Below are 15420 nucleotides of genomic sequence, written 5' to 3' on the forward strand. Positions count from 1 at the left end.
CATTGATACCTTAGGATTGGTCAAGGATGGTTTGTCATGCCTTGGGGGAATTCCTGGGATCTCATGTTGTTTAAAACTAAGTCAAAACAAAGGGGTAAGTGTCTGTCACATCTTTGTCATGATTAAGGGGGTCAAAACGGCCATTAACTAAGTCCTAAAAAGGTAAGTTACTCACTTAGTGTCTGAATTCATGTTTCCCTTTTTTAGAAGTTTATTTTGTCTTCTTTTTTATTTGCTTCCTAAGGAATATGTTTAAAGCAGGTGATGCATTTATGTGTGGACTTGGTCATGTGAATGTACTAATTTTTTTTTTTAACTTAAGGAAAAAGCATTTAGTTAATCCAAGATTGGTAAGAACCTTTATTTCTTGAACCTAAACTGTGACACCTAGACTTCAGTGGGCATTGTGATATAACTTAGATTAAAAAGATAAAATTATGATATGTCTAGTAAAGGGTTTGATCCTATGCTATTAGTGTTTTAAAATCCTGTCATGTATAAAATCATGGAGATGAAACAATTGCCTACTATATCTGTGTCTGTGTTCTAACAAATGAATAGTGTTAGGCTGGAATTGGTTTGATGTTATTATTTGGGGACATGATTGAATACTCTTAAAGGCAGTGTGAACCACTTGGCTTAGGATGGTCTTTTCAAGACACCTCAAAGAGGGGGCAGGGAAGAGTCAAGCCCAACTTGACTCATAGTATCTACCCCCCAAATGAGGGGTGTCATGATCAACCTATAGACAGACTATGGGGGGCACTCTTGTCTTGAAGGTATATTGGCTTTCCTTAAATCCCATCATTTTACTAAAGGGTTGGCGATAAAAAAGGCTAGAAAATTAGTCTGTTTAAAGGTCTAGAGCCACTTAAGAAGTCAAGAATAAGGGAACTGGTTATTTTAAGAAAAATGATCTTTCTCTTTTGTTTCAAAAAGCAATGAACTAGTTTGAGGCTATTGACAATAAATGTCCTTGTTAGGATTTTAGGAAGTCTTAGTCTGTAAAAGATTTGTTCTGAACTTTATGCCATTTCTTTTGAGGTTTGGTGACATACATAGTTGGTTGTTTCCCTTTTACTCCAAGTGACAACTTATATGAAATTTTATGATGAATGTGTTCTTACTGATGTTGTACTAAAATAGAGGTTCTTTTCTGAGGTATTTTCTGAGAATATGAAGTTGTACAGTTTCAGCCACTTGATGCCGTTTGGACTAGACCTCTTGGTACTCCAATTCTGTTTTGATGATTATAAGTTATAGAATTTTTTCTCTTTGTCTACATCCTTCTAATGTATTTCTGTTATTACATTTAGGCAGCTCTATCTATTATTACATTTAGGCAGCTCTAACTTACTACTATGTGGTCAGCTGACATAGGAAATTAGTGAGTCATCTAGTTGAGAAATATGGGAATTAAGTTAGACTTGAATCAACCTTAGTTTATATATTTGGATACTGTTGTAAGAGACATGATTTGGTTAAGTAAAAGGGATAGCCTTAAGGTGTATAGCTAAACACATAAAGGTGTGGATATATACAGAATCTATACTGATTAATAAAGGAAAGGGAGTATATAAACATGATATACACTTGGTATACACATCCCATGTGTATATCATAGGTATACTGTGTATATATATATAAGAAAATAGGCCAATCATAGGCAGTATGTATAATCAAATAAATGAGTATGATTTATTTATGCCACTTTTTTGACTAAGTACCTTGGACTATCATATTGTTTTATATGCCTCATTGTATTACCATACCTACCTTTGCCGTTGACATGATTTTAAATTTATTTTAATGTTACTTGTATGTTAACTACTCCCCGTGAGATAATGCTTGTGCAAAACTTTGAGACTTTGATTGTATACTATGGCAACACTGGTCTTGAGAGTTTGAGGAGGTTTGGGGGATAGGTCTAACCACTCCCCGATATCTAGCCATGCCTGGGGTTCATGAAACCCCTTGGAACTTGTGCGGTGTCGGAAATAAGGGTGGTGGCAACCTTTTCTCACTGGTATGGTATGTGTTGGAGTTTCCAGTGAAGCAATAGTGTATGATCAAGTCTTTAGTTGTGTACTTGCAATCAAATGGGGATGTATATGTATATGTATATGTATATGTATGGTTATGTTAGTATTAGGTTCATCAAACATATACTAATTCGATTCCTTTTCTTTTTTACCCCTTCTCCTACTACACGACCATTTGGGCCAGAGTTCAACCATCCTCTTGGGCCAATAGGAATATTCTTTCATAAATTGTAAAGTCCAAGAAAGGGAAAGGGAAGCTAGTATTATTGAAGGCCCATCCATGGGTGATAATGGCATGAAGGCCCAACCATGGGTAAAAATTATCTTTTAAGGGGTTTGGTACACCCCTAACACATCTCTCTTTCTCCTTAAATTTCAGTTTGACAGTTTCCTTTTTGGTTGAAATGTTGTATTTGTATGATTGTAAAAACTCATATTATTATTGGAATCATTTATGTTTGGACTAGGAATCTTAGGTGAACGGTGCATACGCCGTTTAGTTCGACCTTAGGCCCCAACGCGATTTTCAAAACCTGAATTAACGTAAATATTTTCCAAAAGAGATTAAAAACGCATAGAACAGTAAGGAAATAAAGAGGATCAGTTTTATCTTTACCAAAAAAAAATATATGTCTCATTTTTTCCCTCAAACCATGCTTTATCTTTTCAAACCAAGAAAAACATTTTTTCCAGTTATAGGTTCAGTTTTCAAAGGTTCTTTGTCAGTCTAGGCAGAAAAATAGGTTTCAAAACTATGTGTAAATGATATGCTTTACAAAAAATGAGTTCTTTCTTTTTTAAACTAAAAATCAGGCATAAAAATGATTTCTAGGCATATGTATATGTAATGCACTTGTATCAAAACACACACGTTTTTCTGGAAATAATTCAGGCAAAACAATACATTTTTTGAGGGCTAGGGCGCATCCCAAAGATTATATTTTTAGGCCCCACTTAGCCAATTTTTCCAGAAAAGAGATAGGTACAAATATATTTTGGGCTTAGCCCAACAATTGAAGAAAGACGTGAGATTATTTTGGGTCAGAATTCAACAGGTTATTTTTTCTAAAAAGAGGGGGGGGGGGGGGGGGGGGGGGGGTTAGGAGGGGAGAACATAAGTATGGGCCAAAGCCCGTGTTAAATAACATGCTTAGGTTATAAATAATTTGGTTGTCAAAAATAAAAGGATCATAAGTCAATTGATTATATAAATCAACTCTTATAAATTAAATCCACTTAAGATATTTATAAACATAAAAAGTTTAGATAAGGGTGTTTTGAAAACGTACTAAACAGACTAACCCGAACCATGTATGAGTCTAGCATGAACCAATATTTTATCTCACAGTTTTTAAAGAAATTTTCTATCTTTACTAAAACCACTACTATCCTTATATATGAAAGGAGCTAATTTTATCCGGGTATTATAAATTGGGGCCTAAATGCCCTATATGTAAAGGAATATGTTCAATTCTTTTAAAAAATGATATGCAAGAATGACAGACTTTTTTGAGAAAATAAACACCAAATAAACAGTTCATGCGAATACTCACACATTGGAATTCGAAGGTCAACCGTATAGTACGGATCCTTAATACTAGGGTGCTTAACACTTTCCCTAGGGGATTAATAGAATCCTTACCTAGAACTTTGGATTAAGAAGGATTTTTCACGGCGTATGAATAAACCCTTCAAAACTGGTTTTCCTAATTTCCTAAAAATTAGGTGGCGACTATTTTAAAACAAAGTCTGAAAGAGCACCAACGATTTCGAAGTAGCTATTCCGAGCGCTAACCCCGTCCGCGAAAATGCGAACAGTCACAGATGACGACTCTACTGGGGACTTAAAGGTTCTAACCATAAGGATTCTAATATAATGTGGGTATATTTGCTTCAACTAGTTATGCATTTACTTTCCCTCAATTACCAACTGTCATTGCATGCATATCATAACTCCGCCACTCCTGGCATTTATTTTACATTTTGTTCCAAAGGCAACTTCGCGGAGCACGCGGTCATACCTTCACTATAAAACCAAAATATTTCTTTTGGAACCGTTGTGAGGCGGGTTGGGTTCGTGGTCGTCCAATAACCCAAATGGTTTAGACCCAGTTGTCCGCTCGGGTTGTCGGTCTTTTGTGAAAAGCCCACTCTAGTTAAACTGGGATAAAGCTAAGCCAAATCTCTACTGAACTACAGCATTCATACCTAGACGAGCTTTAAGTATCTCAGACCTACCTAAAGCTCATTAGGAGAGACCACCCTGTGTTCGGACGGTCTATGACCCAAAGAACACTCGCATTTCATTTATGTGTTATGTGGAAGCATGTTTGTGCCTATGTGATGAACCATTGACACCTGTGGGGATGGGGGAATCTTAACACTGTTCTATTTTGTAGATGGAAAGCCGCATCTGTTTTGACATAGTTGTCGAGGCTCCTGATTTATTGAGTTTTGTGGGAGTGGTTAGGTGATGCTCACAAAAAGACAAGTAGTTGTACTCTAGGTCACCTACCAGCTATCATGACAATGAAGGGTCATCCGAAACTAATAGAGGTGTTAGCCGGACATTGGGACGATAAGAAAATGTTGTTCTTCTTCGTGAGATTGAGATGACCTTGACCTTGGAGGAGATTAGGGATGCCATAGACAGTAATGGAACCTGTCTAAGGAGACGGCACAAATCGGATTACTGCCTGTTATTTCCACAGAGGCCCACAGTCGGCCAAATCATGAAGTTTGTTGCATTGACAGAGGCACCCTGGGCCCGAGAACCCACTGTAGCCTTTAGAGATTTGAATCGGAGATTCGGGGATGTCACCGGGTATACTCTGTATCAGAGGGAGTTCAAGAGCAGAGTATAGTGGGAAGCTGTTAGGCCTTTGGCATTCGCCATAGCCTAGGGTGGGAAGTTGTTAGGCCTTTGGCGTTCGCCATAGCCTTACTAGGCACTATGGTGTTTTCCCAGGACGAATCATTGGCCATAGACACCCGAGTGATCTAATTATCCTACGCTATCTTCTATCGTATAAACAAGGACCAGAAAATGAGGTATTTTGACCTGGCACCCATTATTCTGGTGGACATTTTCCAGGCTTTAGACAAATGCCGAAATCACTTCCAATACTTTGGAGGATGTAGCATGAATATACAATGGTGGATTATCAAACACATCAACATAGATAAGGAAGTCCAGTATCTGAGCAATCACAACAGGATAGACCGTCTTACAAATTATTGCCCGAACCTTGGTTACATGTCCAAAGGGGCGTGGGAGGCTTCTTTGAGGAATTGACGGAAGATAGGATCCAGTGGATGTTTCCCGACTTCATATCGCAAATTATGGTGGTTCGGGGTAAGAACTGTCCTTTTGTGCCGTTAGCAGGGGTTCGAGAAATTCGTCCTTATTATCCATCTCGGGTTTTAAGGCAATTTGCTAGGAGGCAAAGGATACCTTGGGTAGGAAATCCTGAGCAGTTCATCATTGAGCACACAAAGTAGAAGATCAAGAACGCCGGGATGATTCTCAGAGAATGGAATAGTCGCGTAAGTTGGGGTCCAGATACTTTAGCTCTAGACAGGTCCGAGGCAGGGTGTGACCTAGAGTATCACGAATGGCTACAGGGAAACTTGGCCCGTGCATCCATCCCAAGGCCTACACTTCCTCATGATGCCTAAGAAGAAGAGCGTCTGAAGGAATGTTTGGAAAGCACGAAAGAGCACTTAGTCAAGATTTTAGAAGAAAAAGATCCGGTGATAATCAGGATGGAAATGTACCAAGCGCGGCTTCATATTCAGACCACCCTTTGGAGGGTGAAAAAGGCCCAGACAAGCCAGGCCTCGACAACAGCCACTGGAGGAGAACCCTGCAGATTTACTGCTTTATATCAAGCCCCATGTCGGCTTCATCATCTTTGTAATCCCTTCGGGGAAGATATTTTTATTTATTAACGAATGATGATTTTTCGGGGCAATGATTCACTTTCACAAATGGCACTTGCAAGTTTCAAGCGATTAAGAGAGCCTTAACTCAAAAAGGCTTTAGGAACGCGAATAGTATAAATATCTGCCATTACATGAATGCTTTCTATGTGCTTCACATACTTGTTTGCTATGTGTGTTGTCATATATTAAGGCTTGAATACATTTGATCCGATGATCTAAAACTACTTACCAAAAGAAAAAAAACCAATGCTTAAAAACATACCTAAATTTATCCCCATTAAAAGGTTGAAATGCGATGGCAAACCGAGGAGAAGAAGAAGCTGAAATGTTGAGAGACAAGGTGCTACAGATGGAGAAGCACCTCCAAGAAATAGGGAGGAAAATTGAGGAAGTGGACAGATTGCTAGAGATGGTTGGGAACCCGCCAGAGGCCATACCCCAAGAACAATACTATGGGAACGTCCTGAATGAGTAAAGTATTTAATGCTAAATTATATACCTTTAGAGAGAAGGCCTATGATGCCTAGAGAAGGAACTTCGGGAGGAGTAAACGGAAGCCAAGGAGCTAGATCAGACCCGTGGGTGACAGAATCAGACCCGTAAGAGGAGTCGGAGCCTCAATAGGAACCCGTTATGGAAGAAGGACTAGGAGAGGGAGAGAAAGAGCCTCAAGATATGGACGAGGAGGAATTAGAGCCCGTTAACATAGAGGCTGAGAGAGAGGAAGAACCACTTGAGATATTCCCTGAGATTGCAGAAGAGGAGAATGATGCCAATGAGGAATCTGACTACTATGCCCCAACAAACGAGGGATCTGATTTCTATGCACCCTCACCCATGCTGGTACCCACAACCTCCACTATGGCGTCAGAGATTTTGTAAGGGCAGGCCCTTCTGAACCCGCCTAGTGGGGAATAGCTTTCAAAGCCCATTCCTCTGCATTCAAAGTGGCTCCGCAGCCCATCACCTATAAGGAGGTATACAAAATGATGGTTGCCATAGGAGTGTCTTGCACCACCAGAGCTAGGTAACCGCCACCCGAGTTGGTGTACACATACAAAAGGTGCCCGTTTCACCACAACCAGGCTAGTCATACCCTGAATGAGTGTCTGGGGTTGAGGAGAAGAATTTGTAGCCTCATTGATGATAGGATCATTGCGACGTTGTGGGGGCCACACACCCTACTAATCCATGACCCTATTATCCGCAGAGAAGGAGTCACTACTAGTACTCAAATCTGGCAGTATGATTTCACGATCTTCGAGGAATGGTATGCTCGCATATTCTGACCTCTGGCTAGTCTAAGGAAGATTAGGCTCGTGGAACCTGCCCACAAGCCCGCGCCATTAAGGTCAAACAAGAACAACTTTTCCCTGTATCATACGGGAGCTATGGGGCACGACATAGAAGAGTGCCATGCATTCAAGCTTGAACTTGAGCACAAGATCAGTACAGGAAAGATCTTGGTCATTTTACCAGCACAGTACTGAGATGAAAGCAAAATGAGAGTGCGAGTTCGTAAGGACAGCGACTCACGGAACTATATTTTTGGGTAGATATTAGGTGTCCTCATTTTTTACACATAAAAAGTTTCCCCCTCCCCCATAAATATTGTAAGTAATCGCACTGACCTGACGTCCCTATGGAGGGATACGTGGGAAGCCCTAGTCGGGCCTGGTCTAGGGATGTCTTTAGCTAAGTTTAGCCTAAAACAAACTATGATAGGGCCTGACTTCCCCTTGTGGGATACGTAGTCTACGTAAGACTCACCCTCCATAATATAAATTATAATCCCCCCCCCCCCCCCACCCCATTTGTTTGATTTCTGCAATAGGGAAGGGTTTGCCAAAGTAAGTCAACCATAAAAGCCCAATGAACCAAGCTCCACCCAAACATCAAAGGCCTATGAACATACGAACCTTTAGGATAAAGGATCAAAAGTGTTCAAGCTTAATAGATGACTTTGTATGCTATATGCGCTTTAAATATATATATGTGATATTTTTCCTTTATATTTTTTGATAAGTAGCTAACTTTGTCTACCGCTGAGTTATTCTTGTCTTATAGAACGAGGCCGATTAGCGTAGTACTAAAAGCCGGCATACTTCACAAGATCCAAAGCCGCGTTAGCATCCCTCCCAGACAAAGGCAAAGAGAAGATGATTGGTTCCCCCGATAACGAAAATGAGCTCGCTCTCCGTGACGGAGATGCCCAAGACCCACAAGAAGTATCATTTCAAGAAGATGTGATTGCAATATTACTGACTGCCGATACGGCTTTCCAAGAAAAGGTAGCTAGGAATTAGGCAACAAATACGGGCAAGGCCTCGACAGAGGAAAGAAAGCCTCCTCCTCCGTTCCTTTCGTTGAGCTCACCAATGCCCGATCACTTTCCTATATACCCACCAGAAACCATCGACCTCCACTAAGCTCCACCAACCCAAACCATGCTGGTCCTTCTTACCATACTCCTCCACTAACAAAATACACTCAATTCCCACGGACCACTCACTCAGTTCCTTCTTACCAAGTTCCTCAGCCTATTTTCATTAATCCGGCAAGCCAATTACTTGCTCCAGCTCCACAAACTGGGCAGACCACCATTGCCCCGCTCAACCATACCACCTACTAGGTCTCATTCTTCACTCCCAACATCCCCAACAAATTTTTCCCAGGGCATAAAGAGCTAGAACATTATGAAGAAATGAAAAAGGCCTAGAGGGCCGAGCAGGATAAGTGCAAAAAAGATATGGGGAAAACGATGGAGAAATTACTAGAGAAATCCAACAAGTCTGCAAGAAAGGCTACAAGCCTCAGATACGATGACTTGTGCATGCACCCAGATTTGGACCTGCCAGAAGGGTTCAAGATCCCAAAATTTAAGATGTTCAATGGGATAGGGAATCCTAAGGCACACCTCCGATCCTAGTGCGACCAATTGGTCGGAGTAAAGAAAAATAAACCTCTAATCATGCGACTATTTAGTCGTAGTTTGACTGGAGAAGCCGCTGAATGGTTCGCACCTCAAGAAATGCGTCAATGGCACAACTGAGAGGACAAGGCAGAATCCTCATGCAAAGATTTTGCTTTAATGTCGAAACAGTACCAGACAGCTATTACCTTGAAAAGGTCAAGCAAAAATCAACGAAAAACTACAGAGAGTTTGCCAGTAGATGGAGGGCCGAGGCAGCCCCTGTGCAGCCACTAATGTGTGAGGGAGAGCTAGTCTCTATGTTCATCAGATCCCAGGAGCCAGATTTCTGCAACAGAATGCTGTCCACGGCTTGAAGACCATTTGCTGAATTTGTCAACATGGGAAAGGCTATAAAAGATGGTCTCAAATCCAGGAAAATAGTTAGTGACTTTAACAAGGCATCTGGACAAGCTACTGCATGAATCTTCCGCAAGAAGAAAGAGGACGTGGCAAGCATATCCCAAATAACTGCGCCCATCATAAACTACTCCTCACCTACCTATAATCCAACACTTGTGTATTACGCACAACCAAGCTTCACCACCGCTGTACCAACTTACACGGCCCCGCCTAGTGTCCGCATATTCGCTCCCATTTACCAAGCACCACCTCAATAAAATTACTGCCCACTACCAAATAACCCACCACAAGCATATCAACCACCTCAACATTATCAAAATCAACCACCACCCCCAACATACAATGCTTCACGTCCTGCTTTCTAGAAGAGGCCAGTAAGAGAATTCACAATGCTCATTGAGCCAAGGTCTCAACACTTCGAAAGGTCCACCTGATGCCAGCACAGCTGGGGACCAGATTTTACATGGCTGATCAGACTTGTGCCTATCATTCATAAGGAAATGGGCACACCACAGAGGACTATGTAAATCTCAAACATAAAATCCAGGATCTGTTCGACAAAAGGAAAATCATTTTGGAAACCGCAGCTTCTAATGTGAACACGAATCCGTTACCTAATCATGGAAACAACGGAGTCCATGTAATTGAGAGGAATGAGGACTGGGAAGATTGCAGAGCATTAATCCCTGAAGTAGTCGAATCCCTGGAACGCACAGTAGCCTCCCTCACACTCCAGGAGCGCCCTAATTTCAAGGTTTTGGTCCCAGCGCCAGGAGCCACGAAAGCTACATCGAGGTTCAAAACCTTGATTCCAACGCCCGTGATAGCACGGATATCAGAACAAATTACTCTCACACCTTAAAAGCCAATCACCATACAAACAGCCATGGCTCAGGGCAAGACCTGCTCGGGGAGGTGTTACACTCCTGAAAAGTTAGCTCAGAATGCTACAAGGAAAGAACGCCCCCAAAAGAGGGCAATAACTGAAGGAGAAGCTGAAGATTTCTGGCGGCGCAAGCAATAAAAAGACTACTCCATCAATGAGCATTTGAAGAAAACACCGACACAAATATCAGTTTTGTCATTGCTAGCCAGCTCCTCATCGCACAGGCAGGCCCTCATGAGAGTGTTGGATGATGCACATATACCAGCCGGTACGAGTAGCGAAAATTTGGCTGGGCTGGTTGCACACATCATCAGAGAACAAAAAATCTGCTTCTCCAAAAGAAGGAACCTCTTATAACAGGGCTCTTAACATCATCATGGAATACGGAGGCAAGGCAATAGGAAAAGTGCTTGTGGATAATGGATCGGGCCTCAATGTCTGCCTTAACGCCACATTAACACAGCTCAGCTACGATATGAGCAAAATCCGCCAAACATCAGGGAGTTCGATGGATCCCATAGTGATTCCCTGGGAGAAGTAGACCTACAGATCCAAGTCGGGCTTGCCTCTTTCACAGCAGAATTCCAAGTCATGATAATCACTTTCAACTACAATATGCTCTTGGGAAGGCCCTGGATACACTCCGCCGGCGCAATCCCATCAACTCTACTCCAAGCCATAAAATGGCAGGGACGGGAAATTATAGTGGCAGCGGAGAAGGATATTCAGAAGTATCCTTACACCATCGTTCCTGTGATCGAGGGGAGTCCTCACTTACTAAACTTTCATATGGTGGAACACTTTGGGGCCACTCATGCGGAGGAAGAGGTCGATCAACCTATGAATACAGTCTATAAGATGATTGCTTCCACCATGCTAAGAAGTTGTTTTGAAACAGGAAAGGGTCTAGGAAGGGACCTCGAAGGGATAACAGAGCCCTTACCAATCCCAAAAGAAAATTACCACTTTGGTCTAAGATATACTCCCAGCGAAAAGGAGCTCACAAAGGCTATCAGGAGAGAACCCAGAGCAAGGAGTTTACCTCGTCCAATTCCGAGTATGTACCAGTCATTTCCCAGAAAGATGCCAATGCTAAATGAAAAAGAAACTGATGGGAGTCTCGAGTCGCTGTTCCAAGAAGAGGGATGGTACGCGGTCATTGAAGAATGTTTGGAGACACCCAACATACGCAGTCTGAGGCTAGAAGAGTGCCTGAACAATTATATATCCACCCCCTCTTGGCTTCTTAGTCGACAGATGGATTTTCTTAAAACCCTTTTGCTAAAAGTAGCGACATCGGCTGAGGCCCGAATGATCGCCTTTTCAAAATTGCGTTGTGATGTTTAAAATGGAAATGGTCCGATGTTGTTCCGAACCAAGACCACAATTGTAATCAATTACTTTTTAATTAATGAAAAGCCTCGATTTACATAAAACTGCTACCTTTACCATATAATAAGAACTAAAGTTTTCTAACTAACTACGTGTAATAAATAATAATAAACCTAAATTTACTTTGCCTTGCCTTTTCAGTAGTAACCATAATACAACAACCAAAAATGTCATGACGTGTCGTGAAACGAACGAGGAAAACAGACAACAGGAATACGAGGAGTACGATGAATCGACAATGATGCCAGAGGGACTGGTAGAAGAATTGGAAGAATTTGAAGATAAGAAGAAGCCAAATATGGATGAAACTGAGGTGATCAACCTCAGTGACGAAGAAGATGTCAAGGAGACACGAATCAGCACTCACTTGGGAGCTCCACAAAAAGAATAGCTCGTAGCTATATTGTAGGAATATGTGGATGTCTTTGCCTGGTCATACACAGAAATGCCAGGATTGAGCATTGAAATTGTAGCCCATATATTACCTATTAAGGAAAGCTTTGCTCCGGTCATGCAAAAGACGCGGACATTTAAGCCAGACATGAGTATCACGATAAAAGACGAAGTAGAGAAACAAATAAGGTCTAGAATAGTGAAGGTGACGTCCTTCCCCCCTTGGGTGGCCAACATAGTGTCGGTACCCAAAAAGGATGGAAAGATACGGATCTGCGTGGACTACCGAGATCTCAATGGGGCGAGTCCGAAAGACAACTTTTCCCTCCCAAACATCCACATTCTACTAGATAACTTTGCCAAGCACGAGCTGTAGTCATTCGTGGATTTTTTCACCGGGTACCATCAAATACTCATGAGCGAAGAAGACACTGCAAAGACAGCCTTTATAACCCCCTGAGGAGTCTACCATTACAGGGTAATGCCATTCAGCCTCAAAAACTCCGGAGCCATGTACATAAGAGCTATGACCACTCTGTTCCATGATATAATGCATCGAGAGATTGAAGTCTATGTGGACGATATCATCATAAAATGAAGAGAAAGCTCGGAACATACCATGCACTTGTGTAAGTTCTTTGACAGATTTCACAAATTTAATCTAAAGCTGAACACTGCAAAGTGCATCATTGAAGTGCCTGCAGGTAAGTTGCTAGGATTCATAGTCAGTCGTAGGGGTATTGAACTAGACCCTACAAAGATTAAAGCATTTCAGGAGCTACCGCCTTCCAAAACCAAGAATGATGTGATGAGCTTCTTGGGGAGGTTAAACTACATTGGACGGTTCATATCCCAGTCAACTATGATTATAGAGCCAATCCTTAAGTTGCTCAAGAAAGATGCTCCCACAAATTGGATAGAAGAATGCCAAGAGGCATTTGATGGAATCAAGAGATACCTTTCCAATCCTCCCGTCTTGGTACCGCCCAGGCCAGGGAGTCCTCTGTTACTGTATCTGTCGGCATCAGAAAAAGCTTTCGGGTGCATGCTCACCCGGCATGATGAGGAGGCCAAAAAGGAACATGTCATCTACTATTTGAGTAAGAAGTTCACTTCTTGCGAAGCGCGATATTACGCTCATAGAGAAGACCTGTTGTGCTTTGACCTGGATGGCCCAAAAACTGAGACACTACCTATCGGTGTTTACCACTCACCTCATATCCAGAATGGATCCGCTGAGATACATCTTCAAGGCAACCAATGTCCATAGGAAAATTGGCTAAATGGAAAATGCTACTAAGAAATTTTGACATCATGTACGTAGCACAAAAGGCAATCAAGGGACAAGCCCTAGCAGATCTGCTAGCAGAAAGTCCCGTCGTTGATGAACTGGAACCATTTGAGACTTTCTTCCCGAAAGAGGAAGGGATGGCTATGGAAGAAGAGGTGGCAGAACCATATTCAGGCTGGAGACTATTCTTCAATGGAGCAGTCAACTATAAAGGATCAGGCATTGGGCGGTGTAGATCTCAGAAATAGGGCAACAACTTAACTTCAGATGTACCAACAACATGGCGGAATATGAAACATGTATCCTCGGCCTCAGGATGGCGTTGGACATGAACATAGAGGAGTTGCTAGTAATCGGGGATTTTGATTTGCTCATAAATCAAGTAAAAGGAAATTGGGTAACCAAAAATAATAAGATACTCCCATATGTGAGTTTAGTACAAAGATTGTGCGGGATATTCAAGAGTACTGACTTCAGGCATACTCCTAGGGCTCAAAATGAGTTTGCAGTCACATTGGCTACAATAGCGTCTATGATCCAGCACTCTAAGAGTATCCACATTGATCCATTAGAGATCACACTGAGAGAAGAACTGGCTGACTGCGCCAATGTCGAGGTCAAGCTAGATGGCCAACCATGGTATACCGACATTAAGGCCTACCTAGAAAAAAGAAGAGTATCCCCTAAAGAGTTCAACTAATCAAAAGAAGACCATCAGGAGGTTGGTGATACGCTCAAATTACACCTATTAATAGCGTAAAGCGGACGTTGTCAAATATAGTAACCCAAACAAGGTTGGGGTCGAATCCCACAGGGAATATGGAGAGAAAAGGATACTAATCGTATGCGATACTAATCTTTAAAGGCTTTAATCCTAGTCCTGATAGTTTGAAATATTTGTTGAATAATGTAATTGAATATTTTGACTGGAATTGTATTTAATGCGAGATAAAGACTAAGGTTGTGTTCCCCAACTTGATTAGATATTATGCTTCAGGTTTCAATGTGATATATTTCTAATGGTTGTTCTATGAATATGCACTTGATCTCTTAAGGACTTCCTAATGTTTCCCAACAGTTAAGTCGTATTTCCTCTTTATGATTCTTCCGAATATAAAAGAGTTTTAATCGAAGAGCGAACAATAATGCCAATTTAGACTTGTTCTTATTCCTAAGTTAGTCTATTAAACGAGGGTTAACGCCTCGAGTCATTGTTATTCAATCTTACCAATATTGACTCTCTTTCCCAAGAAAAGTTAATATAATGGCTTAGGCTAATGCTTGCAATCATTACCCAACGCTAACGCACAAAGATAGAATAAATAATAACAATCATTATGCATATATCAATAGTAGAAACCCATTCACATAATATCCATCATGGGACCCACAACCTTAGCGTTAAAATTAGCTACTCAGACTTTTTGCTAACAAAGAAATCTTGAAAGTTAACATAATATACTTACAATGCGAATACAAGATGGAATGAAAGTGAAGTTGTTGCTTTAAATGCTCCAACCACTTCTAATATTAAATACCTAAAGTTAATGCTCCCAAGAGAAATCTGAATAATGAAATTAAAAACCTACTTTAAGTATTTATAGGGACAAAAATCGCGCCAAGTTTCTGGACAAAAACACTCTTACGCGGCATCGTTACCGACCGTAACCTGTGTTACCGTCCGTCCTTCGTTCCGTCCCTTTGTTAGCATGCTGTCACGGCCACCATGCGACGGACCGTAACACAGGTTACGGTCCGTATCTCCCGGTGGATCATGGCCTCAATCTTCAGTGGCCAATGCGTTACGCCATGACGTTACGCCCCGTAATATGAGTTACGGACCGTCCTTTTGGGGCGTAACCTGTGACACTAACTGGCAACTTTCTAGAAATTTGAGAGACGTTACGGTGAGGGTTACGGTCCGTAACATGAGTTACGGACTGTCCTTCATAGCGGCATATATCCTCTCTAGTACGGATCACGTTACGGTCCGTAACATGAGTTACGGACCGTCATTTAGCTCCAAGTTGTCCGTTTTTCAGCATTTCTTATCATTTCCGATCCTTATTCGACCAATCCTATAAAACACAAAAATAACATAAGAAACGATGTAAAAACACTTAAAAATAAGCAACAC

At 41.5% G+C, this 15420-nt stretch overlaps 1 protein-coding gene across 1 annotated transcript; it reads left to right on the plus strand.

Moving 5' to 3' along the window:
* Window positions 1-13599: 13599 nt before the first annotated feature.
* On the plus strand, window positions 13600-13983 carry LOC132630568 (uncharacterized). Its single transcript, XM_060346138.1, has one exon. It carries the CDS (start codon window positions 13600-13602, stop codon window positions 13981-13983), a length of 384 nt encoding a protein of 127 aa, XP_060202121.1.
* Window positions 13984-15420: the final 1437 nt, after the last annotated feature.

This window comes from Lycium barbarum, chromosome 3 (assembly GCF_019175385.1).
Source record: "Lycium barbarum isolate Lr01 chromosome 3, ASM1917538v2, whole genome shotgun sequence".
NCBI classification, from domain to species: domain Eukaryota; kingdom Viridiplantae; phylum Streptophyta; class Magnoliopsida; order Solanales; family Solanaceae; genus Lycium; species Lycium barbarum.

Excerpts from the sequence above, each read along its gene's own strand:
- LOC132630568 (XM_060346138.1), top strand. The coding sequence starts at position 13,600 with ATGGCGTTGGACATGAACATAGAGGAGTTGCTAGTAATCGGGGATTTT.